The sequence below is a fragment of the Mustela nivalis genome (assembly GCF_964662115.1).
Source record: "Mustela nivalis genome assembly, chromosome: 3".
In the NCBI taxonomy this organism is placed as follows: Eukaryota; Metazoa; Chordata; class Mammalia; order Carnivora; family Mustelidae; genus Mustela; species Mustela nivalis.
Genome location: NC_139022.1, coordinates 101,509,879 through 101,536,262, shown reverse-complemented (window position 1 = coordinate 101,536,262; position 26,384 = coordinate 101,509,879). Strand labels below are relative to the sequence as shown.

Sequence of the window (26,384 nt, the reverse complement as noted above, 5' to 3'; positions counted from 1 at the left end):
TGTGACCTAGCCTGCAAACTCAACCTTTATTCTAAGGAAAAATATTTCCAGCATTGCTTATGTACCTGGAGTTTACTCATTCAGTAAACTAGGGATCTGCCTGTAAAGAGACAGGGGTGGGGGGCTGGTGTGAAATGATAAATGAAGGTGTTTGAATCAGAACCTTGAGACCAAGTTAGATCTGAGTCTCATTCAGTAATAACAGCAATAAAAATTAAAATTTTTATACCTCATCTAACATGGCAAGCAGCCTAAGCACATTACTATCTTACTTCATTCTCACAACTGACCATCACCCAGTGAGGTAGGTTCTCAGGAACCACATTTCACAGACAGGTTAACTCAGGCTCCAGAGGTTCAGTGGTCACACAGCTGGTGAAGGGCAGGCAAGGAATTTGTACCCAGGTGGTGTCTGTTCCCCATGCCACGTTGTCTTCAAAAGGGTGCCTGTGTCAGTTCCTCAGCCATGGAAGTGAAAATTTGGTTAGACTGAATTACAGAAGTAGTAAAAGCCATCTGTCCTAGCATCTCCTAGCATCCAGTAGTACCATGGGGGCACTCTAATCATCCTGAATGGACTCCTCAGTATGCGTACCAGCAGGCAGCAGCCCCTCCACATCTAGCCTTAACGATGCAGAGAGCAGTATGCATTCAGCAGTGCCATTAATTTGCTGGGCCAAGGTAGTCACTCTCATTTGTGATCACCTCAGAGCAGATGGAACAGGGCTTTTCAATTGTGTTGCCAGATGAATGGTAGCAAGGGAAATTACATTTAATCTCCAAGTTGCCACATGGATACATCATACAGCAGAAATGGGAGCGGTATATCTAGATGAAAGCTACTGACATAGAAGCTATACTTTTTCTGGACAACTGCAGAAGGTGGAGCCAGAAGGATTAGAGAGGACCAGCAACCGGGTCTTGTCCCCTTTAAAGTTCTTCCAAGAGGGGCGTCTGGGTGGCTCAATGTATTAAGCATCCAACTCTTGATCTCCGCTTAGGTCTTGATCTCAGGGTTGTTTGAGTTCAAGCCCTGTGTTGGGCTCCACGTTGGGGCATGGAGCCTACTTGAGAAAAAAAATAATAATCTTCTAAGAGATTACAAAGTGACATAAAAAAATAGTAATCTTCTAAGAGATACAGAGTGACATTTATCACCGATTTTTGTCTCAGATTTTTAGTACTTACACCAAGGTGTTGAAACATGTTTCTTGGAACAGTAATTCTTAGACTAAGTGTGCATTTGAACATTGTAAGGAGCTTATTAAAAATACAGATGCATGATCTCCTCCTCCTACTCCTCCTCCTCCTTGGTATATTCTGAATCAGGAGGTCTTGACTAGAGGTCAGGTGTCTGTATTTTTTAAAAAATATTTATTTATTTATTAGAGAGAGAGAGAGCAGGGGAAGGGGCAGAGGGAGAGAGAGAGAATCTCAAGCAGATTCTACTCTGAATGTGGAGCCAGACATGGGGCTTGATCCCACAACCCTGAGATCATGACCTGAGCCAAAATCAAGAGTAAAGGGGCGCCTGGGTGGCTCAGTGGGTTAAGCCGCTGCCTTCGGCTCAGGTCATGATCCCAGGGTCCTGGGATCGAGCCCCGCATCTGGCTCCCTGCTGAGCAGAGAGCCTGCTTCCTTCTCTCTGCCTGCCTCTCTGCCTGCTTGTCATCTCTCTCTGTCAAATAAATAAATAAAATCTTAAAAAAAAAAAAAATCAAGAGTAAAATGCTTAAGGAACTGAGCCACCCAGGCACCCTGGCATCTGTATTTTAAAGAATGCTTTGCTGATGCTAACGCTAGCTAAAGTGAGAGACACACAAGCTTGGGGGGAAGGGCAAACAGTCAAGGTTGCTCATTTCTGTCACTACCAGAACATCTCTTTGACTCTGTTGAGGTTTGCGGCAGCCTGGTGTGGTGTTGGAAAGCAGGGGTTCTGCAGTCAGGCTGCATTGTTACAGTGCCATCTCTGTCACCTAGTAGCCCTGAGAACTGGAATGCATTACTTTCCCTTTCTGAACCTCCATTTGCTCATCTGTAAAATCAGTCACTAAGAACAGCTTCCTTGGGGACGTCTGGGTGACTCAGTGGGTTAGGCCGCTGCCTTCAGCTCGGGTCATGATCTCAGGGTCCTGGGATCGAGTCCCACATCGGGCTCTGCTCAGCGGGGAGCCTGCTTCCTCCTCTCTCTCTGCCTGCCTCTCTGCCTACTTGTGATCTCTCTCTGTCAAATAAATAAATAAAATCTTAAAAAAAAAAAAAAAGAAAAGAAAAAAAAAGAACAGCTTCCTTGGAGGGCAGTTACCATGATTAAGTAAGCCAGTGTAAGTGCGTGTCATGTACTTGATACTGCACCTAGAACTTAGTAAGCACCTAATAAACATTAGCTACAATTGTGATGGTTATCATCAGACTATAGTTTTACATTACATTTTGCTAAGGAAATTGCTCCCCCTCTGGATCCAGCAGATTCCAAAAAAGAGGCCCATATGTGAGAGGAATGCAGAGTCACCTGGCCCCAGAGGGAGCTGATTTGCTGCTTGAATTCAAATACATCAGCAGCTGGGATGAGTTGTACAGCATTGCTGGGGCTGGGAAGTGGGAATAGATTCTTGGGCTTTGTTTTAACACAGATCACACTAACTAGCTGCTGTGATTATAGCTGTCATTAATTCTTTTAGTGCATTTAATTCATCCTGGACCCTCTCCCAGACAGACCCAGTGAGAGGTTAAGAATTCAACTCATATACTCATTTGTGTCTTCCTTGTTGAAAAATAACTGGGAATTCATATTATTCAGAGGCTTACATAATGCCTTTCTCCAAGTGCTCAAGGCTGCAGCATGTGCCTGTTCTCAGGTTTTGCCTCTGCAGATCCTGGGTACTTTGGACACACCTGTTTGTTTTGGCAGGAGACACGTTTATCCACATGGATTCTTACTGCCGCACAGACTAAGGTATCATGTGGCTCTTGGCTTAATTATACTTAGTTACCATATGTGACTGAAAATGACATAGTTGATATGGCCATTTAAAAAATGATGCCCTGGAAAGCTAATGGCAAGAAAAAAGTTCAAGGTAGATCATGAAATGAAAAAAAGTATATTACGGTCTTATGTGTCTGGCTTTATCAGTTAGTAAACAAAACAGGTAACTCAATATTGTTTTGGTGTTATACCATTCTGTTAAAAGAAAATATATATGTGTGTATTTTTCTATGTATAGAAAAACAACTAGACATTTATACAACAAAATACATATAGAATATTTTTATGCTTTTCTGTACTTTATAAATTAGAGAGGAATGTATATTTATTATATATTGACTGATTTTTATATTATTAAAATCAAATGGCCTTTTCACACATTTTATATACTATCTCAAGCCCACTTTGCAGTGAGTCGTGGTATAAAAATAAGTAAATATATAATTTTTTCTTTTTAATGAGCAATAATGTAAGCAGTCTATAGAAGTCTCCCTCACTCAGCTGGGAACCAGAGACTTAAGGAAGAACATCCCTACTAGAAGGCAAGTTCTCAGATGGAAAAGAAGGCTATGTTATAAGTAGCAGAGTATGTATTTAACTCTGATCGTTTAACTCCCTGTTCAGCCATTAGGTAGGGGTATGTTTCTACATTGTGGTTTTTGAAATGGTGTTGTTTCGGGGATGGGCTTCCCTGTTGTGCCTCCGTGCCTCTTTCCTGTGAATCATTTCAGCCCTGGGCCAGCCGCAGTGATTCCCCGTTCCCTCATGAAATCCAGTTTTATTGGCATTTTTTCCCCTTTGCAAAGAGAAGGGTTTTTTATGAGCACCATGGGAAGGAAGTCAGTCAGTCATTCCACATGGTACCAAAATTCGTAGTTTTTTTGAAGACAACCTGCCAAAAGTTCTAATATTATGTAGTATGTCCTATGGTCGGAACAACAATTTGACCACATTTTTCACTTATCAATTCACTGTTTAGTCCGTCATCGTCCAAACTGTTTTTTTAAGACTCGTTTTTGAAACATTGCCCAAACTGTTTTTATGTGCCCAAACACATTGCTCAAACTGCTTTTTGAGATTATTTTTATCATAGGGACTGACGCTGGGTCAACACGAAATCATTCCACCTCCGATTTTAGCGTGGCTTGGCACGCCACTATTATCAGAAACGAAAACTACGGAGAAAAAAAAATACTGCTTCAGAAAATCTGTTTCCAAGCTTCTCATGTACTTGGGTGTTTCCCAGAGATGGTAAACTCAGAAATTGCTGTGCACTCATCATTTTTTATTGCAAAATTCATTAAGCTGCCATTCTATTATCATCCTATCTTGTCAAGATGATACATTACAGACTTCATTGCAAAACTTTAATAAGCAAGGAGAAAGTACACCTCTCTCCGTACCACAGCAAGGGAAAGCCTCTGGGTATTTTGCTTTTGTCTTAATATTTTTTGTCTCAAGCCTGTGTCTTTCCAGAACTTCCGTCAGTCTGGTAACTCCCTTTCCTCCCTGTTTGATCATGTAGAGAGCATGTTCCCTCCTTAGGGCTCTGTGAGGCATCATGAGCTGCTGTTAAAGAACATTTCTCTTCCCTCTTTTTGACAGCTAGTCTCAGACATCATGGAAAGATGATGTTAGTCCGTATTCTGACGGACGTCCGTGCGTGGTGGGAAACCTCCCCTGAAGTTACGTTGCAAGTCTGTGTTTCCTATTTATCCTCCACTCTAGGTATTCAGTGGGCTAGAGTGTTGAGGCTTGCCGAGACATGTGAATTCGGTTTGGTTCTGCATGCACATTCCTGGCCTTGTTTCTGGGTTCTGTGATAAACAGAGACCCTGCCTTTTGTATGGGGGTGGAGGGCGGGGTGTGGGGATGGGGAGGGATTGTCATTAGAGTGAGCAGGAGTCACTTGGTAAATAAGGAAAGTGAAGTTGCTTAGCTCCCAGATTTCCATGGCAACCCCCAGAACAAGTACAATATCACCAAAATTATTCTGTGGCTTTCTTTTTTTAGTTGCAGTGATTTGGTTGCATAGTCATATTTTTCCACTCCTGATTTGTACAAAAAACACAGACTCTGCCCACTGTAACCATTACTTTGGTTTCAAGGACATTAGTGGTCCCTGTCTGAACCACCTGGAAAATTCAGTCACTCGGAACTACCTCTTTCTGTGCTAGCAGAATACATTTTCATTGCTTATTGTCACCTTATATTTATTATTTGTCTTGTAACCATTCATGGAGCTTTAGTGTATATTATACATGGGCCGGGTGCCATGAATGTGTGACTGATGTCGACCTCGCAGGTCACTGTAACAGATGCTCGAGGTATTCTGTATGGGCATACGTGCCCCTGCCCTGAGTAGTTTGCATATCTCAGCACTAGCACCACATCTAGTTTATCACTCTTCATAGAAACTGTGTTCATGAAAACATTCATCACTTACCCATACATGTTTACATTTGCTGGGGGATTTATTTTATCATTTCCTTGCTTCTGAGCTCTTGTCTTCTGTGACTAAAATGAAGAGAGTTTCTTGTTGACAAACATGTTTGTAGAAACCAAGCATCCCCACTAACTTCATCCAGTTTAGGAATACTCCTGAGTTGTGGACATTCTTTCTCTTTTGGTCATTTAAGTGGTTCTCTGTGATCCTTTTGCTTTGACTCATAATTGTTGTTGTTTTTCTTATTCAGTCCCCTAGCCTATAATTTCCTTTTCTTCAGCAATGTAATTGTCATCAGTCTCTTATACCTTCTGATGAGGATGCCAGACCTGGTTTGAATCATCAATGTCTCTGAGAAGTCCAGGTCTGGTATTGGAACAATTTGGTTAATTTAATTTTTTTTTTTTAATAATGTTTTAGGCTGCCTGTTCTCTTTATGTTTTGCTGTTAGGGAAAGTACTCATCTGTCCACCTGACAAAGATCCCCCTGTTTGACATTACTGAATCATGTTCTCTTTTTTTCTTAATTTATGCCAAATGCTTTAGAATTTGTCTTGGTATAGTTTACCATACCACTAAAACATGTGAGTTGCTGTGGATTTTACTCTCCACCTCTTCTCTGGAATGACTCTCACTGCCCTGCTCACTCTCAGTAGGGATTGTCAGCATTTCAGCTCAGAAACCTATCTGCCTAGATGTTCTCAGTCTCGCTATTTGTGGTCTCATGTCCAATAAAGCTGTGGTGGTCTTACAGTCCGAGAGTGCCAGGTTTCCAGATTTCCTTATCATGTGGCCCATTGAGTCATACCGGTAAAGAGTCTGACTCTTCAGATATATATTTGGCCATCTTGACTGCAAAACTATGTAATTTTATGATTAATTTTTTTGTGTTTTTTCATTTTGGACAAAGACACCTTTCCTTGATCTTGTGCTCTTGTTGTCATTTTGTTAGAGATTTTGCCATATGTACCAGGCCCAAAATAGAATCTCAAAAAGGATTTACTTCCTAAAAAAGAGTTCTAGTGTCCTCCACTGAATGAAATGCTAGAAATCCTCGAGTTCAGTTTGGGAATAGCCACCCATTTAATTTTTATGGCCTTTCTAGGCCAGGCAGGGTTGGGCTCTCATTGTCCACCCCGTCCTCATTCTTGTGTGAGTTCATTTCAGACAAATGTCAGCTTCCATATGCAGCAATGTTCTTTGCTTAGCTCATGGAGAAAGCCAGTCTGTAATACTGTAACAGAAGATATGGTCTCAAAAATTTTACCCAAATCCCATTTACAGAATCAGATTCTTATATGAAGTTAGGATTCTGATAAAGTGTTATTATGTAAAGGAAAGCATCTTTATCTAATTTTTTTTCAGTTGTGATTTCAAAGCTTTATCTGTCACATGTTCAATCTTAGGTTGTTCCTAGTCTACCAAGGAAGGTAGACATATGAACAAATAAGTATGTGCAAGTTACTAATAAATATTCTAGTATACATATGAATAAAACACCTAGGAATTAGTGTAAGGGTGTTCATTATCTGGGAATGTGTTTGGTACTCACTGAGCCTTCATTGAATAGATGAAAATTGAAGAAACTTCCATCTCTTTTTCTAATGTATAGTAAGTCGGGGGGGGGGGGGAGTCCCAATAATATTTTAGAAAAACTAACATGTTTTTAGCAAGGTGTTGTTTTTAACTTATAGAATCATAGTCCTCTTAAGGGCAAGTAAATATAATCACAGGAGAAATATGAGCTGTGGTTATACTCTTAGGTTTCCTATGAATTCAGAGAATTACATCATGCAAAAAAGTTGGCTTCAGACTAGAGTTAATAAAACTATTCACCGCTTCTTCCCTGGGAAGCAGAAATTGTCTTCATTGAACCCCAGAGAAGTATGTTGCGTGCCCTTTCCTGTATGGTGGTTTTGGGCTTCTCAGTCTTTTTCAGAAATCTCAACATGAGTATTTTGTGCAAAAGAAAGTTTGCACTGATTCATACTGGTAAGTGGCATATCCATTTTCTCAGTGATCCCCTAATTATGTAATTTTAGAGTTGTTTTTCTTCCTGATAGCAAGTTCCCATTCAAAGTCCTTGTTAGTTTGCCTACATCTGGGTGCATTGTAACTCTTTTGGTTTCTCTTTCTTTGTTGTTCCTGTTTGGAACTTAAGCTCTTGTAATATGAATGGTTCCAAATCCCAGGAATTAAGTTAATAATCTACTTTTTTCAAAATCTACTTAAGAGTTGAGAAATCTCCCAATAGCCTCATGGAGTTTTTGACTCTTATATAGGATTTTAGCATGGCATAGAGAATTTGCCAAGATATTAGGGGTGTTGGGGTGTTTGGGGTTCTGTGTGTGTGTGTGTGTGTGTTAAATGTAAAGATTACTCTAACATCATTGCATAAGCATGATAAATTTTTATGCACATGACTAGTACAAATGGAAAAGTTTTTTTTGTTTTTTTTTTTTTTAATTACATCACCCCCTTTATTGCCAGAAGAATTCAAATATCACTCTCTAAACTACCATGTCAGTGAGTCTAGTCTGTCTTAGGGACATGGTATATCTCCAGCTTGTTTCAAAGGTCCAGTGAGGAGTGACCCACATAGGCTGGGTTTCCTGAGATGTGAATTGATTGCCCACTGCATCAGCTGATTTCATTATGGTGTATCTGTAATGAATGTGGGACAAGAATGACATTCCAAGTCTCTGCTATTTTGCTACAGCAGTGTTCCTGTGCCATTTAGCTAAATTATCCCAAAAATGTTTTCTTCAGCACATGGTTCCAAGTTTTAAAGATGGAAAGAAACAGAAAGCTCTTGACTTTGAACAGTCTTCTGAAGTTTACAAAATGCATTCTTGCATATGAACCCACTTGATCCTTATGAACTCCTTGAGCTGTGCAAGGCAGTTCTCATTCTCCCCATTTTGTAGATGCATTAGCCAAGAAACAGAGTGAAAACTGCCTGAGGCCACTCAGTCAGACAGGGGTGGAGTCTTGAAGAGAACTCAGGTTTCCTCCCTCCACGCTTAGTAATACTCTTCAAGCATTAATGTGACTACGTAGACCATGGACTCGGTTTTTTAATATACAGACAACTCTGTAACCCTTATAGATCTATTATTTAAAGAACTGACTTGAAACTAGACATCAGCTACATGGAGCTGGAGGCAACCCAGGAGGGATTGTCTTGGGAGGGGTCAGGAGTGTAGACTGCAGAGTCAATAAGGATGTTGATGACCAAGTAGTAGATATTTTATGGTGAGGTGCTATAGAGTTGGAGGTAGGACAGGGTCTTGACAATTAAGACCATATTGGGGACAGGAGTTTTAGAATAAAAGGTGAATGTTGCAGAAACCAAAATACAAGGGCTCTCTGAAGGCTACTCTATGTTCTGCCCATCTACCAGTCATAAAAGAAGACACAAAATTTATGGTGCAGTGGTAGGGTCACTCTTTGGAAAATGCCTGGTCTGACCCTTCAGGCTGAGCAGAGGTGGGTTTGCTCCAAAGTTGCAAGTCACCTGTTTGTCTTCCTTTCAAACCTGTAAATCTTATCTTTCCTATGTCTTCATCTGAGCTTTGCTGAGATCTCAATCCATTCTCATTATTGGTAGATTTTTATATATGTTGAAATAAACTATTCCTATGAAATAATAGTAATATGGGGTTTTTGGCCTTATTTTTCTCCAGAGGAACAAAGAAACAGCATCATCAACTCCAGTTTGGAATCTGTCGTCTCATCAAATGCAAATAGCATCCTTAATTCCAGCAGCAGCTTACAGCCCAACATGAACTCTAGTGACCCAGACCTGGATGTGCTCAAACCCATCCGGCCCAACTCACTGTAAGTACGATTTCTGACTGCCTTCCACGGTAGGGCTTTGCTCAACCATCCCGCCCGGACTTTATGCTCTGGCCCCATCTGACTTTGAGCCTTGTGCTGTGAACATGATTTTAACCTTCTTTCTAAATGTGGAGCTTGGCTAGTTTGTTGTGGATTTTTTAAGCATCATCATCTCAGAGGGGAATCATTATTCTTAACATACTGCTTCTTGGCCTTGGTGATCTTTGATTTACCCTCCTACTGAGATGGCTTTGGTGATGGCTATTGACTGTGCTGGCTGCTGGGCATGAAAAGCGATTTCTTTTAGTTTTATAAAACATGCAGGCACTGTAGCAACTCAGGAGATCAGTAGCCAAGTCTGTTTCACTCATTTATGTTGTCTTGGTTTCCCTTCTCCCTAATGATGTGGAATATGTCCAGTGCTACCTCTGTGTCCACTTCTAGAAAGAAAAGCCCTCCAGCAGCCCTTACAGTGTTCAGATCCTCAAACCTTAGCATAACTGTGATGACATACCAGAGATTAGAAAAGAGAAGAACCTTTGTTGCTTCACCCTTGGGTGATAAGCACCCATAGCCGAGACAGGCAGCTTGGGCTGCTTGTCTAATCCTCCACAGAAACTAGATTCACTGTGCTAGGGCCAGAAAGTCCTCCCTTGTGGTTTCCTCCCACACTGCTTAGCATGCTTCTTCAGACCACCAAATAAATCTTGTCAACTAGAGACTTTGCAGAAAGAATGTAAGGCCATGACCAGAACAGCTGGACTCTCGGGCTGCGGTTGTATAAGACTTCGGAAGAACAGAATTGACTTCGCCTTTCTCTAGTGAAAATAGTTCAAAGTTCAGCCACACATTGTCTTCAGGGCAGTCATTTTTCCTGCCCATCTCCAGGTGGTGGTTGTGTGGTTACACCCTGCCATTCTATCTCTATAAGATATTTATAGATCTGCAAAATGGGACCAACAATTTTTTCCTTAGAAGAAACTCAGGGATATTAAGGCATAGGGGGAGAAGAACTCTAAAATGGACTTAGGGAGTACTTCTACTGCAAATGAAAACTGTAACATAAGATGAAATTATGTACTGGGAAAACTCTTTTTGCTTAAGGGCAGTGAGTCTCTTCTGCTTCTCCATGGTGAGACTTGCGTATGGAGTCTCCATCCCTCCTTTGTCAAGCACTCCTTTACCTGCTTTCCTCGACTTAAAGAAGATTCTGGTTTCTTTTATATCTCTTTTTTTATCCCCCATTTTGTTTAAACTTCTGTATCTGTCAGTTACTGATGTTAATTGCTGCTCAGCATGAGCAAGGTTGAATTTCTAGCCCAGGTTGCTTACTGTCCTCTGATATTAGCCAGCAATACCATTTAATGGTCTTTAATTCTGGTGTTTTTTTTTTTTTAAGATTCTATTTATTTATTTGAGAGAAACAAAGTAAGCAAGAGAGAAAGAAAGAGCAGTGGGGAGGGGCAATGGGAAAGGGAGAAGCAAATTCTTTGCTGAGCAGGGAGCCCAGTGTGGGGCTTGATCCCAGGACTCCATCCATGATTATGACCCGAGCCGAAGGCAGATGCTTACCTGACTGAACCACCCAGATGCTTACCTGACTGGCCCCTCTTTCATCTTTGTTTTTAGCAGCTGGGAGCCCCCTGAGTTACCACTGAGTATGGTATGTCTAAGGAAGCTGCTTTGGTAGCTAGATGATACAAAAGAGGGCAGTGTCTTTATTTATTTATTTTTGTGATTTCATTATTTTTCAGTGTTCCAGGATTCATTGTTTATGCACCGTACCCAGTGCTCCATGCAATACATGCCCTCTTTAATATCTAGGCTTACCCACCCCAACCAGAAACCCTCAGTTTGTTTCTCAGAGTCCATAGTCTCTCATGGTTTGTCTCCCCCAACTCACTTCTCCTCCACCTCCCTATATCCTCTGTGTTATTCCTTACACTCACCAAGTAAGTGAAACCATATGATAATTGACTTTCTCTGCTTGACTTATTTCACTCAGCATAATCTCCAGTCCCATCCATGTTGATACAAAAGTTGGGTATTCATCCTTTCTGATGGAGGCATAATATTCCATTGTATATATGGACCATATCTTCTTTATTCATTCATCTGTTGAGGCATCTTGACTCTTTATACAGTTTGATGACTGTGGCCATTGCTGCTATGAACATTGGGGTACTATGAACATTTGGGGTAAATACCCACTAGTGCAATTGCAGGACACTGTCTTTTAAACAGGTCCTAGAAGAGGGGACTTGAGGTTTTTGTTTTTCAGTTGCCTAGATGTGATTTGTTTTACATAAGACACTGGGGGTCACTCTGCCAGTGACCCCCATCCATAGGGACCGTCCTTGCCTGCTCCAGAATTTGGAGGCTTCCCCAGGGCAGGAAGAGTGATGCCAGGAACAGTTGTACTTTGACTTTCAAGGAAAGTTGGAGGTAGGGTAGTAGATATTGCCAAAACGTCTGCTGTCCTTCCAGGCTGAGTGAACACCTGATTGCCACCTGTGAGTCTTGAACCCCAGGCTGCTCCTGAGGCAGAAGGAGTGCTGCTGCTGGCACTGATGCCAGAGTTTGCCACAGCCTCACCAAGGCCCACCCCAAAGGCGCCGTGAGCTCTGCGGGAGTTTTGCCGACCATTTTTGAGACCCAAGGCCCTGAATGCGCCATATCCAAGTTTGTGCCTCCCTTCTTTTTTCTGCCTACAGTTGCTTGGGTGGGCCATTGACAGAAGCTAGGTGGTCCTGGGAGAGAGACGCTGCAGTATTTGGCTATAGAAAACGAATTCTGAGAGGTCTGGGAACACAGTAAGCCATGGTGACTGGGCTCAGTCACAACCATTGGAGACCACTGGGGTCTCAACCTCAGTACTGGACACTTTCATTCCCTCTATCATTGTTCACTTTGACTTACACAGAGATCCTTGAGTGGGAATACTTAACGATGCAGATGAAAACAGAAAACACAGTCAGATGGTGGGGGATTATTATTACTTTGATTATTAATTGGGCATGAGGTAGGGAACCAGTCACGAGAAACAGTCCATTCTCCTTTTTATTTCATTCATTTGTTTTTCATTGTTTTCAAAATGACTGGAGTGGTCATTACAATCATGTAACCATCTTAATGAAAGGAACATGCTTTGTGACTCAGCATCCTTCGGTACTTTAGAGACCACAGTTTGCTGTCTCATTGGTAAATCTTTCCTAATTCGCTAAGGAGATCAGGACCCTCTTGTTTGTGTGGGCATAATGCTAAATTGGGCATCAAAATTAGAGATGTACTGTTCTGGCCATGGCAGGGTAAGGTTGCAGGGTTTCCATTTTGGCAGGTCCTCAGCTGGACTTCCTAAAGCGTAGCCATCCCTCTTTAAGATCAAAGACACTTGGTAAGTCCGGACCAAAGCCCAGGTAGTCTAAAATTGTCAACAAATATTGCTGACCTATTTTGTGCCCAGATGTCTGCTAGGCTACCAGGGGTAAATGAGAACAGGAGGATTCCTGGCCTCGCCACGAGTTTGTAGTCTGGCTAAGGAGAAAGGACAGTGGTATATGGCAGTGCTAAATGGGATTTATAGCTCATAAGTGGTTTTAGAGTTCACCAACCATTAACTGATCATGTTGAGTACATGCAGCAGTCAGAATATTGGAAAAAGTGGATAGTGAAAATGTAAGGTTGGTGTTAAGTAAGATTAAATAGATTAATATGGATGGATGAAGTTCATAGCAGGTGAGGCAAAGATGATCCACAATGGAGAAAAACAGCCTACAGACAACACAACATATGTGTTGGTAGAGGGGAAGCTTCTTTCCTCCCCTACCAGTACCACTAAAAAATAATAATAACAACAACAAACCACATTTCTTTCTTTACTTATTTATACAATTTCTATACCCACTGTGGGGCTTGAACTCACAACTCCAAGATCAAGAGCTGCTTGCTTCACCAACTGAGCCAGCTAGGTGCCCCCCCAATTTTAAAGTATAAACCAACCTTTTGTGCTGAATAACTAGACATTCACATGGAAAAAAAAAACCTAGATATAGATTTGACACCTTTCAAAAAATTAACTTAAAATGGATTCTGGACTGAAATGTAAATGCAAAACTAGAATTCTAGGTGATATAAGGGAATCCATAGGTAACTGTGGGTTTGTCAATGACTAGGTACATGATCCCTGAAAGAAAAAATTTTTAAGTTGAACTTCACTGTGGTTAAATCTTGTGCTCTGTGAAAGACATTTTTTTTTAATATCATTCTTTCTTTTTTTTTAAGATTTTATTTATTTATTTGACAGAGAGAGATCACAAGTAGACGGAGAGGCAGGCAGAGAGAGAGAGAGAGGGAAGCAGGCTCCCTGCTGAGCAGAAAGCCTGATGTGGGACTCGATCCCAGGACCCTGAGATCATGACCTGAGCCGAAGGCAGCAGCTTAACCCACTGAGCCACCCAGGTGCCCCTGTGAAAGACATTATTAAGAGAAAGAAAAACCAAGTCCAGAATAAAAGAAAATATTTACAAAACTCATATCTGATAAAGGATCAGTCTCCAAAATATGCAAAGTACGATTAAAATCCAATAATATGTAAAAAACCCAATTAAAAACTGGGCAAAAGATCTGGGTAGTCACCTCACCAAGGAAGATATTTAGATGCAAATAAGCATATGAAAAGATGCTCAACATCTTGTGTCATCAGGGAATTGCAAATTAAAACAATGAGATCTCTCTGTACACCTATTAGAAGGCCTAAAATAAAAAACAGTGACAACACCAAGTGCTGTAGGATATGGAACAACAGGAACTCTTACGCATTGCTGGTGGGTATGCAAAAGCAGACACCCATTTTGAAAGATGATTAGGCAGTTTTCTACAAAGCGAAACATAGATTTCTCATACAACAGTCCAGCAGTCATACTCAAATATGTTCACTCAAATGAGTTGAAAACTTAAGTTCACACAAAAACCTGCAGCTTTATTTGTTATTGTTATTTATTTGTTATTGCTTCATTTGTTATTGTTATTTGTTATTGCCAAAACTTGGAAGCAAACAAGATGTTCCTTAGTAGGTGAATGGATAAGCAAACTGTGGTACATCCAGGCAATATAATCCAGTGATAAAAAGAAGACAGCTCTGAAGTCAGGAGAAGACTTGAATGAGGCTTGAGTTCAGACTATTAAGTGAAAGGAGGCACTGTGAAATGCCACAGCATGGTGTGATACCAACTCTACGACATGCCGGAAAAGACAAAACTATAGACTCAGTAAAAAGATGAGAAGGAAGGGTGCATAGGTGGAACACTGGGCATTTTTAGGGCAGCAATACTATTCTGTATGACACTGTAATAGTAGATGCCAGATATTATTGGTTTTCAAAACCTATAAAACCAATAGAACACAGAGTGAATCCTAATGTAAGTAATGTTAGTTAATGTAATATTACTAATAAATGTACCTCACTAACGAAAGATGTTAATTACAGGGGAATTTAGGCAGCAGGGAGAAATAACTCTGAGTTATTTTGAGCCATTTTTCTGTAAACATAAAACTGCTTTAAAAAATTACTATATTTCCAACTTCTTTTGAAAAGTTAGAAGATTTGGCCACCCTAAATCTGTGTGTTACTTGATAACAAGTGTTGTTCTCCACGGTGGCTATCTTCTCACAACTGGCCTGCTTCACTCCTTACCTCCTGGCTATAGGCCTATGATAGATGACATATGGCCAAAATCTTTGTAGCTCCCATGAAGAGGTGGAGTCCTTGGATCTAGGCTGGCCTTCATCTCCTGCTTTGATTTGGCCAAAAGAATGTGGTACAAATGATACCATGTGTAACATCCAAGCCTAGGCCACAAGGCCTTGCAATTTCCCATCTCATCTTCCTAGAATCTAGCAGCCATGTAAAAAATCTAGTCTAGTCTCCTTCAGCATGCAAGACTATTGGAGAGAGAAGCCCAGCTGTCCCAGCCATGCCCAACCCTGGACCACTCGTCAGTTGAATGCAGCCACATGAGTAAGTCCAGGAAGGACTAATAGAAAAGCTGTTGTTCAACCCACAGATCCATGAGAAATAATACATAGTGGTTTTTTAAGCCACTGAGTTCAGGTCAGTTTATTCAGCAATAGTTAAATGACATAGGCCTCTGCTTTTGTGACCTCAGAGTCCTCAAGCTGCTGTGGGAGGGGGCAGGGTTGCCTGGGTAAGGTGGAAGGGTAGGAAAGGCTCTCACCATAGAGAATGGCAGCATGGACACCAGCTTGTCAATTTTCAGAATCTTTTTTGAAAGCAGATGACTCATAAGTGAGATTCTAAGAAATTAAGAAGCAAAACAAAACCCATAGCTAATGACTGAGGCAATCAGAAAGATAGCTCAAACAGTGGCATGGAAAGCAGGAAAGCCAAGGTTTCACTCCTGGCACTGACATAGACTGGCTGGTACCCGACCTTGGCCCTGAGTGCGCCCATCCCCTGCTCCCTGTGCCAGAAGAAGTGGGTCTGACCTGTCTCTAACTACGGAAGTTTTTCAAAGAGTGCTTAGAAAGGACTGACAAAATAAAAATCACTCTCCACTCCACAATGACCAGTGGAGTTGGCCTTGTGGAAGTTAGTGATTTCTGGAAGAAATCTGGAAGATTTCTTTCTGGAAGATAGTGATTTTTAAGAAGGAGGTAAACAAATGCAAAGAAAAAAATTAGGGGACATCCCACTTGGGACATAAAATACTGTAGTAATTCCCTTGGGTTAAAAACTACTAGGTAAATGCTTTCTTCAGATTTCTGGGGTAGGCTTATTAAGATGGAAAGCATGCTAGGAGGATGGAGGATGATTATAGCCATAGGAGGAACCCAAGCTTGGAGTTCTCCCTGCCCGAGTGGTCCCCACCCCTAAAAAATAAATAACTCACTGCCCAGTAGCCCCATAAATAAAACTAATTTTTCTTGTCCTTTCCGCTTCTCTCTCTCTCTCTTTCACACACACACACGCATTTCCAAGTTATTTCTGGTGACCTAAAAGATGTGCACCTGCCAAATGCTTTCAGACTATGCCAGAGTCAACTGTCCTCTACCTCTTAGTGGCCAGTGAGAGGCAAGAGAATAGTCGCTGAAATTCAGAGGATAAACAAGGCCTACTTCCAGGCAGCGTTGTTTCTCTGAAGCACTGTTGGCTCCTGAATTTGATTCAGCTGCTCTCTGATAAAATCTGGGAAAAACATTAGAGGTATCTCCAAAATTTTACTTGTGTTTTGCTTAATTCATTCAACATTTATTCAACAAATACTATTTGAACACCTACTGTGGGCCAGGCATTATCCTAAATGCTGAAGGTACAGGGATAAACAAAAAGAGTTTCTGCTGTAGTTCTTTCTGCCTTCTGTTCTTTCCCCATCTATAAAACAGGAATTACACCTTCTCCAAAAAAAAAAAAAAAATTATATCTCAAAAAAAGTTGGGAAGAGTAAATGAGATCATCTTTCATTACCTCATATGTTTAGCACTGTGAATCTGTGAAGAGCAGTTAATTTTGTTGTGGGGGGCCTCTTGTCCTCCTCCCTCTCAGAGATTCCCTTTCTCTCCCTCTACCCTCTCAGCCTTGGTATGTCTCTCTTGTGTGCAGAGAAATGGCCCAGGCTCTTCTCCTTACCTTCCCCCATAAGCTTCCCACCTGGAATCAGAGAATCCCAGACTGGACCTATCAGTTCAGTCATTGTGTTATCAGTGAAAAGGAGGAACTTCTCTAAGGGCAGGTGCTACCCCGCTTTAAACCAAGACCAACTGGGGACTAGGCATGCCTATTGCTGAGCAATTTGGAAACGTCCACGTCCCCCACGGTTGAGCTGTGTGCATAGCTGTTATTTACTGAGACCAAATGAATCACAAAATGCATTCAACGGTGATAATAAATGGAATTTTTTAAAAGTAATTTTATCTCCTCTAAGTGCTATTTCATGCCAAAAGAGTTACACCCAAACAGGCAATATGCTTTACTACAATGATCTTGATTTGTCATTCTTTGGAATGCAGGGATTTGAAAGAGGAAGTTTTCCTCTGCAGTTGAATCACTTTTTTGTGGAGGAGGATCTTTCCTCTTAGACTGAGGATTCTGATTCTCACCCACCTCCAAGCAGAAAAGGTCTCTTCTGTTTTGCCTGAAAACTTGATGGCATTCCTCACCTTGGGAAATAATTTGAAAGTAGAGTTATTTTTCACAAGGAATCAGTTGCTTCTTCTCATTCCTCCTCATAACCTCTATGGTTCTTCCAGCCAGCTCGTTCATGGTTGTTTCTTGGACAAGCCCCAAGCCATCCCTCTTACACGTCTGTCTCCTAGGGCCACCATGGCCACAGTTCCTCCAAGTATGCCCCCTTGGCATCTTCAGAGCTTGTCACTGATGCATCCTGTGTTCTTGTTTTCTGAGTGGCTTTCTGTCAGCTTTTCCCATTCCCTAGCCAAGATCTCCTTCGCCAGTCAGGAGCTCAGCTGGCCTCCTTTGATTGAGGGTGGAGATTCCTTCCTGATGACCCATCTGATTTTTATTGGATAAATGTGTTTGGTGATTAGCAGGGATTTTTTTTAACATAAAAATTGCTCAAGGCAGCCCTCACACTTCATGACCCAGCAGGATTTCTTTCCCAAGCACCAGGGCTGTCAGTGGCACTTGGATCTCTAGCCTGTCAGCAGAGGGGGTATGGGAGGAGGCGGGGATGGGACACTGTTCAAGGGCTTAGCCACATCCCACATCCCTGTTTTCCAGCAGCGTGGAAATCGCAAATGGAAAAATGTTTTCCTTCACACACATTGTTGTTTTCTTTCCCCCTTGATGAGCTAACATCATAAAGGGTCTGTATTTTTTTTTGTAAATGAATTAATATTGCTAAATAATGTAAAACAATTATCCAGATTTATCATGACATACAGTAGATGCTAAGTAAAGTCTTGGTTTTTAATTAAACAAATAAATAAATTAAGGAGGGCACGTATTGCATGGAGCACTGGGTGTGATACATAAACAATAAATCTTGGAACACTGAAAAAATAAAATTAAAAAAGTGTATTGTGAATTTAGCTGCCCTCAACTGCATTATGCCATTGCATTTTATATATATAAGTAGGCATTAGACATTTGTAAATCTTGAGTTTTTTACTGAATCTTAAGGAAATAGGCTTAATATTTTGTGAATAGCTTTTAGCACTATTATGCCTGTAAAGGGACTTTGAAGGGACTTTAAAATAACATTTTTCTCACTTAGAATTAGATTAGGAATTGTTTCTCTGCCTACACGTATACTTTGTGGGAATCTCATTGGTAGATTTAGATCCTAAATCAAGTAAATTAAAGTCATATTAAAGTACTGCCTTTTAAACCTTTTAGTCAGTCTGGAAGGCAGATAGTAATTAGCCAGGAACACATTTGTAGTTGGAAACAGCCTTAGGATCTTGTTTTTAGCTCCATCTCTGCATTAAGAATCTCCTGTACCCTTCCTTTGGTTCCAGGTACACTGGTCTTCTAGGCAGGTCTTAGCCAGTGTGGTGTTCTCAGTGTGCTCCCTGTGCCACTGTCATTGGCATTACCTGGGAGCCTTTTAGATCTATACTTTCTCAGGCCCCACTGTAGACTTACTGGATCAGCCCCATTAGAGGAGAAACCCAGTCCTCTGTGTTTCAACAAGCTCTGCAGGTGATTCTGATACATCCTGAAGTCTGAGAACCATAGGCATAGTGCATTAAATGGGTGTACTTCCATGAGAATAAAAACAAGATTGACCTCATTGTCATGCTTTCAGGACCAAGTCTGTATCATCACTGGCACTCTGTTTGTTCCTGCATTGCTGATTATAGAGGGCCTTAAGAGCACCCTGTCCCTGGTCTTTGAGGTTAATCACAACATTTGAGGCTGAGGACTGATGGGTTTGCTTCATAGAGGAACCCAGTTATCTCACCAGGGCTACACTTTTCAATGGCCCACAGAAGCCAGCCTGCTGCTTTGAAAGTGCCTTTCCTGTCACAAATCAAGAGAAGTTGGGTGCATCAGTTAAACCAATAGATGTTTTTATCGAGCACCTACTGTGCTTATAACAAGAGATGATCAAGACCTTTGCATTGACAGGAAAACAGCTTGGAAAGTGCTAGATGATCATCAACTTGTACAGGATATTTGAGACTTCTAAATTGGCACTCCCCAAACTGAGGCAGGAAGAGGGCGGGACAGGTGCGGAAAGGCAAGAGCTCTCAGTTGAATAAAGTTCCACAGATACTTGTCTAGAGGACTTTTGTGCCCTTCATATGTCCCTTGTGAATTGGAAAAGGGCATGTGTTATGCCACATTTCCTAAATGTATATTTGACCTTAGAACATGCTCTTTACAACACTTCTCTTATAGTATCATAAAACAATATTTCGCAGTTGAGGAAAGGCTTTTCCAAATGAATACTCTACTTTTGAGGGGGGAAAATGTATTTCTCATAATGGATGGCATTATGGGAAACAGTCATTCAGGAGAACAGATGCAGTTTATATATAAACTTAGGGATACAAATAGCTCTCTGAAGGCTGACGTGGGTTCTATCGTGTACAAAAAGCTTTTGAGATCTGGTGTAGGGAAAAGCCCATGTGGCCTGGTAGTGAAGGTTTGGCTCTGCTATTCCCTAACTGTAAAATTGGACAAGTTATTTGTCCTCTCTGAGCTAAACCTCTTTTGTGAAATGGTAACAATAATAGTAAAAATAATCAGTAATAAGACCGTTATCAGGGTTGTTGTGAGGGTCAGATGAGTTACTGCCAGCAAAACTGACCTGGCTTACATTAAGTGGTTAATAGGAATTGGGTTTCTGGGGTGCCTGGGTGGCTCAGTCAGTTAAGTATCCAACTCTTAGTTTCAACTGAGGTCATTTTCTCAGGGTTGTGTGTTCTAGGGCCATATCTGGCTCTTATCTCCGTGTGGAGTCTGCTTGAGATCCCTCTCCCCTTTGCCCCTCCTCTGCTCACCTACACATGGGCTCTCTTAAATAAAATCTTTTTTAAAGAAGGTTCCCTTTTTCACTAAGCAAAAATTGGTTTGCTCTTAGACTATCCCCTTAACCAATGAACAAATCCTTAGTATTGATTTCTTTTGGTGGTGGCAGTAGACACTCAGTGTTTATTTTTGTTTCTTTGATCCTGTTGTGACACAGAGCAACCCACATCAAAACACTGAGATAATTTTAAAATAAAACACCTAGGTGGTGCAGTTGGTTAAGTGTCTGACTCTTGGTTTCGGCTCAGGTTTTGATCTCAGGATCATGAAATCAAGCCCCTTGTCAGACTCAGGACTCAGCACATAATCTTCTTGAGATTCCTCTCTCTCCCTCTGCCCACACTCCACACTCCTTCCCATCCCCCCCCCACTCGCTTGCTCACTTGTTTCCTTGCTTCCTTGCTTGCCCTCTCTCTCTCTCTCTCTCTCTCTCTCTCTCTCAAATAAGTAAATCTTTTAAAAATAAATAAATAGGGGCACCTGGGTGGTTCACTGGGTTGAGCCTCTGCCTTCGGCTCTGGTTGTGATCACAGCATCCTAGGATCGAGCCCCACATGGAGCTCTCTGCTCAGCAGGAAACCTGCATCCCCCGCCCCCTGCCTGCCTCTCTGCCTACTTGTGATCTCTCTCGCAAAAAAAAAAAAAAAAAAAAAAATCTTAAAAAATATAAATAAATAAATAAAGCACCTAAAACTCAGTTAACTATAAATAACAGAATACACTGAGGATTAGTAGCTTTAAGCTGTTTGCACCAAGTCAGCAGGTTTAGGTGTGTACTCCCCCACAGAGTTCTGTCAAGCCATCTATCTACTCTATTGTTTCTCTGTTAGGTGGAGCCAATTGGAACCATAGTAATTAGAGGAGAACCTAACTGCAGTCTTAAGTTTTCACTGGGGGATAATTTACCCTCAGGAATTTCATTCCAGCCTGTGACTCTGTATAAATTTGACTGTCATTATGACAAAAAGAAAGAGTTTCTGAAAGCATTCTGAAATTCTGCCTTTCAGTCATTCATTGTATTTGCTCTAGGAGGTTCTCTTTTCAGTGCCTATATGCTTCTTTCTCAAAGAAGCAGTGGCGTTCTCCCCAAGACATTGTTTCAGTGCTCACTGTAATAGTCCTTACAAACTGAACAGGTGATGGGGCTGTGTCCAGGCTGCTGTCAAAAATGTTCCATAAAGGAATAAAAGAGCTGCTGTATGGACTGCCCCATTGCATCTTTTTTGTTTTTTGTTTTTTTTAATTTTTAAAAATTTTTAGAGGGCACTAGTGGAGTAGGGAGGGGCAGAGAGAGAGGGAGAGAGAATCCTAGGCAAGGCTCCATACTTAGTGTGGAACCCAATGCGGGCCTTGCTCTTACAACCCTGACTGAGATCATGACCTGAACTGAAATCAAGAGTCAAACATTTAACCAACTGAGCCACTCAGGCACCCCACCCTCTTTTTGCCTTATGTGAAGAAGTTTTGCCTCCAGAGAGAACCAAGATGATATTGTCCATAAGGAAATAAAATGCAAAGATTTATGCCCAAGGATGATGCATTAGAACCATAAGTAGAAACATCACCATGAAAATAGCATAATTCAAGGAGAGTTTATTTACGAAGAAGGAGAGGGCGGGAAAATCACGAGATAGTACAGTAAATCAGGGACAGTAGCATCTAACCAATAATCCTTAGGCTGGAGGAAAGTGGTTACCACACACAAAAGGGGAGCGAGGTCTACTGAGTCAGCACCTTAAAAGGAATGTTGGTTAAGGGGTTCAGTCAGGGGCAGGCATCTTCAGAGAGAGACAGGGAAATAAATACCTTGGCTGTCTCCTTCTTCCTGCTCATCTCATGCCAGAGCTCCCCCTTAGTTACCCCAATAGGGAGCCAGAGGAGGCAGGGGACCTCGTGATGTAATCCATGTTGGTTAGCTCCCAGAGAAGAGGGCAGGAAAGAGAGTGGATGTTCTCCAGCACAGATGGACATTGTAACACCATTTATAAAAGCCAAAGAGTAGAATCTGAAGGGATGACCATCAGTAAAAGATGGGCAAAATACATGTTAGAGTAGACTGCTACCCAGTACAACAGAGAAATGAAGTAGTTTTATATGTGCTGGTATAGAACAACCTTCTAAGGTACATTGAGGAAAAAGCAAGGTACTCTGGTTCTCAGCCCAGGCTGCATATCAGAATCACCTGGGAAGGGGCAGCTGGGTGACTCAGTGGGTCAAGCCACTGCCTTCAGCTCAGGTCATGATCCCAGCATCCTGGGATCAAGTCCCACATCTGGCTCCTTGCTCAGCAGGGAGCCTGCTTCTCTCTCTGCCTCTCCCTGCCACTCTGCCTGCTTGTGCACTCTCTCTGACAAATAAATAAATAAAATCTTAGAATCACCTGGGGAACCTAAAGTAAAAAAATGTCAACCCCCCAGGCTCCTTTTCTGGAGCCTCAGAGTTCATTGGTCTGGGGTGGTGTCTGAATTTTGGTATGTTTCTTAAACTAACTAGGTGATTTTGATACCTAGCTAAATTTAAAAACTGCCTGTGTGCATTATATGCTCCTATTAATATATAGATATCTATATATATCTACAGATGTGTGTACATATTTAATATTTCTGTAAGTTACAGGAGAATGAGTCTATGTGGTAGTCTCTGATGGAGACAGGGCAGTGGCCTTTGGTGGAAGGGAAACTGATTTCCTTTCAACCCTACCCTTTTGTTGTGTTGGAATTTTTTTAATGTGTGTGTGTATGGATTGTTCAATTTTGAAAATCAGAAATAGATTAGCTCAGTCTTAAAATCACCATTTTACTTTTTTTTTTTTTAGTTGTGGGGTACATCTTTGTAAGGATTTTTTTAATACATGTGAGCTTCTTTTTTCCAGTTTTATTGAAAAATAATTGACATACATCACTGTGTAAGTTTAAGGCATTCAGTCTGATGGTTTGATTTTTAAAATATGGAATGCTTATGATTTGCATGTCAGGGGCCATGCTAATCTCTGTATCGCTCCAATTTGTGCTGTGTGTGCTGCCAAATGGAACACAAGAATTTTTTTAAAACTTTTCAAATTTGTTACATCCTTAATAACTAAGGATGTGTGTAAGATTCTGTTTGAAGAATAAGACTTATACTAAGAACATGTTGCTTTTGGTGAGTTTCAGTGAAATCGAGTCTTGAATTATTCTTTCAATGACCACATGACTCTTGTCCAGGTTGGTGTGCCCAGGGCTCCAGATCAGTCTAGAAAATGGTAACTCAGAGACAGCTGAGGAAATTTGTCTCAGGGAACTAAGTAAAGTATTTCCAGTTACATCCCTGCGTCTGGCCTTTTTTCAGGTTTCTTACTAATTTGAGAAACCCTAACTTAGGAAAAACCAGAAAGCCATTTTTTACATTTACTCATGAACTCCCCCACCATTTCCTAAACCAACATTATGAAATTTAAGTAGTTTAATTTTCTTGAGCTATATATAGTTCTTTAACCTGATCTTCATCTGTCATCCTCCATCTGCTCTCTCTCCAATTTCCTTTAAAAGCCCCATTTTAAAGCAAAATATATGATGAAAAAAACTTAACTCCCAACCTTTATAGAGGTACACTAGAGTTACTCAATAATAATTAGCAGTTGCCCTGGTAACCTCAGGCACGCTGCTTAAATCACCTGTATTCCTCACTATCCCCTGCCTTCTAGCCAGTAAGATCACCTGCTTGGTGCTAATGAGAAAAAGAACAATTGAATAGTTTTATAATCCTGTTTAGGTTCTTCTATAGGAGTAGGAGAAGTGAAACTGTTTGTGATTAGACACACTGAAAAGAGGGTTTTTTGTTTTTCAAATGACTAAAGCAGTGAAATAGAGAAATCATCTTAGATTTGCACAAGTTGGCAAACTTAATTTTGTTCACCACTGTATTCACAACCTTAGAGGATGTAAGCAGGTACGACTTGGAGATTAGAATCTAAGGGTCACAACACTAGGATTGTAATGAGGATTGACATGGGCAAGGCTGTCATCATGCCATGTCAAACATCCCTGGCTAGAATGGCTAAAGTCCACTAATTTCAGCTCTTGAACTTGAAGAATAATGCTTGAAAGCTGGAAAATCCAAATCTGAAGCATAAGAGAAATTTCTTATCTAAAATAATGTGTTGACTTCAACTCTGTCTTGGAGGAAACCTGTATTCTCCCTTAACTTCCATACACCGTGCCTTACAGCACAGACTTCATGATGGGAGCGCCATGGAAGTCTTTGCTTCCTCTGGGGGAGAAACAGCCCCCACCCCCTCACACATCCTCTTTCCCATTCTTCTCTTGATCCTTTGTGTGAAAGTGGAATTAGAGGAAATATGTCCTTAGTCATCCCATGGCAGCATTTACAATGTGCAATTGTCACAATGAAAATACACTGGCAGGAGATCAAGAATCAAGAAGTGGAGTCATGGGAATCCTGGACACACTAATCCAGTAGAGACAGGATCCACATGTTAGTAACTGACATGGCCAATATAATCCTTCCAGATAGTAGTCAGACCCAGCACTGTCCCAAGTGAAGACTACACCTGAATAATTACCAGAAGAAGAACACCCACCAACTGCTCTTGCGTGACCCTCTAACCTTTCTTGAATCTCGGTGGAACACAGACTTACCTTAATCTTACGTATTCCTTTGGTATATGGCACCACCAGTTGAATATTTGCTGCTGTGGCCTTCCTGCACCCTGGAGGCCTCTTGAACATCAGCACTCCTAGTCGGCCAGATCTGACAGACAATCCCTTCCCTGTCAGTTAGCAAACACATACTGAATACCACATATTTAAGACACTCTTCCAGGTACTAGGAAAGAGATGAGCAAATACTTTTCCGTCAAATCTCTTAAGTCCAGATGGTAGAAATCAGATCTAGATACAGGGAGGGGAGTGTTGGTGCCAGAGCGAGACTGTTTTTAAGTAGTAAATGAGTGGCTTGGTCGTTCACTTAAAAATATTTATGGTTGACTGAATTGTCTTTGCAATTTATGTTGTATGGGCAGGGTTTCCAATAATCTCCCTACTTCATCTTCTAGATCTGCCCTGAAGTTTGTAATTTCCTTGTCTGCCTTGGTCCAGCTTATGGAGAGTGGGGGAGGAAGAATTGTAGTTTTATGACCCAACTTTTTTATTCTGTTAGCGAGAAGGCTGCCTATGGCTTAGACTGCCAACTGTCCTTGGGCTTAGAAAACAAAAGATGGTGGAATGTTCCAAATGTTTGTTTGTTGGCTTGTTTGTTTTTACCAGAAGTCTCTATGGACCTCACATTTAAGATGCCATAAAATTTAAAATTTGGACTGTAAGAATGATGGAGAGAAAAAAATATTTGAAGGAATGAAAAGTTGGAATTTGATCTCATTTGGTTATGTTTTGTTTTTGAAGCCTCCCCACCTCCAACCAGAATTTCTCATTAGGACTCTTGTACTTTTTTTTATCCTCCCAAACAACTAGCAGTTTACAAATACTTGCTACAAAAATCTTAACACTTTCTTGTATAAAGCCCTACACCAAATATCCTGTTCTGTTGAAATTTAACTTGAGGAATTGTTTTCTGAACTAATGTGGAAAAGGAAAGCTCTTGAAAATTAGTTCTTTAAACTCTGAATCAGAAGAGCCAAGAAAAGTAGGTGAGCAGAGACTATGCTTTGCATAGTGGGTCAAGAGAAATTTTGGTACCACATTTTCACGCACAGCCAAATCTCTGTGAAGGGGTGCAGGCTCTTTTTCTAGCTCTTTGTCTATAAGGAAATTCTAAATTCCCTCTTCTTCACAAACAAGTTATTAAGTTCTGCCTTTAATTTCAGCATGAGTCAATTAGGTCATATGCCCACAAGCAAGCACTCTGGTTCATCATTACAAAGGAAGAAACTTTTCCTGCTGTATTTTTCTTTACACACGTGACTGATTTTTCCAAGTTCTTCTTCCTCTTGCAGAAATGTTAGCTTCTGGTGTTTATTCTTTTCAAGGTACAATTCACTAACCAATTCCAGTGGCAGTACAAAGGGAGGCTTAACAGAACCTAAGTTGAATTGATATTTTGAATACCACTTGATCTGAACTGGGTTCTTAAGAGAGCTCTGT

General features: G+C 41.1%; 1 protein-coding gene across 5 annotated transcripts in view; it reads left to right on the top strand.

The window, feature by feature from the left end:
* ARHGAP26 (Rho GTPase activating protein 26) overlaps positions 1 to 26,384 on the top strand; it is a 445,382-nt gene that overhangs the window by 361,878 nt on the left and 57,120 nt on the right. For all 5 annotated transcript variants that reach the window (XM_082725247.1, XM_082725249.1, XM_082725248.1 and 2 more), the window contains one exon: positions 9,119 to 9,272. In XM_082725247.1, coding sequence (XP_082581373.1) covers positions 9,119 to 9,272 — 154 coding nt within the window. The remainder of the gene's footprint in view (positions 1 to 9,118; positions 9,273 to 26,384) is intronic.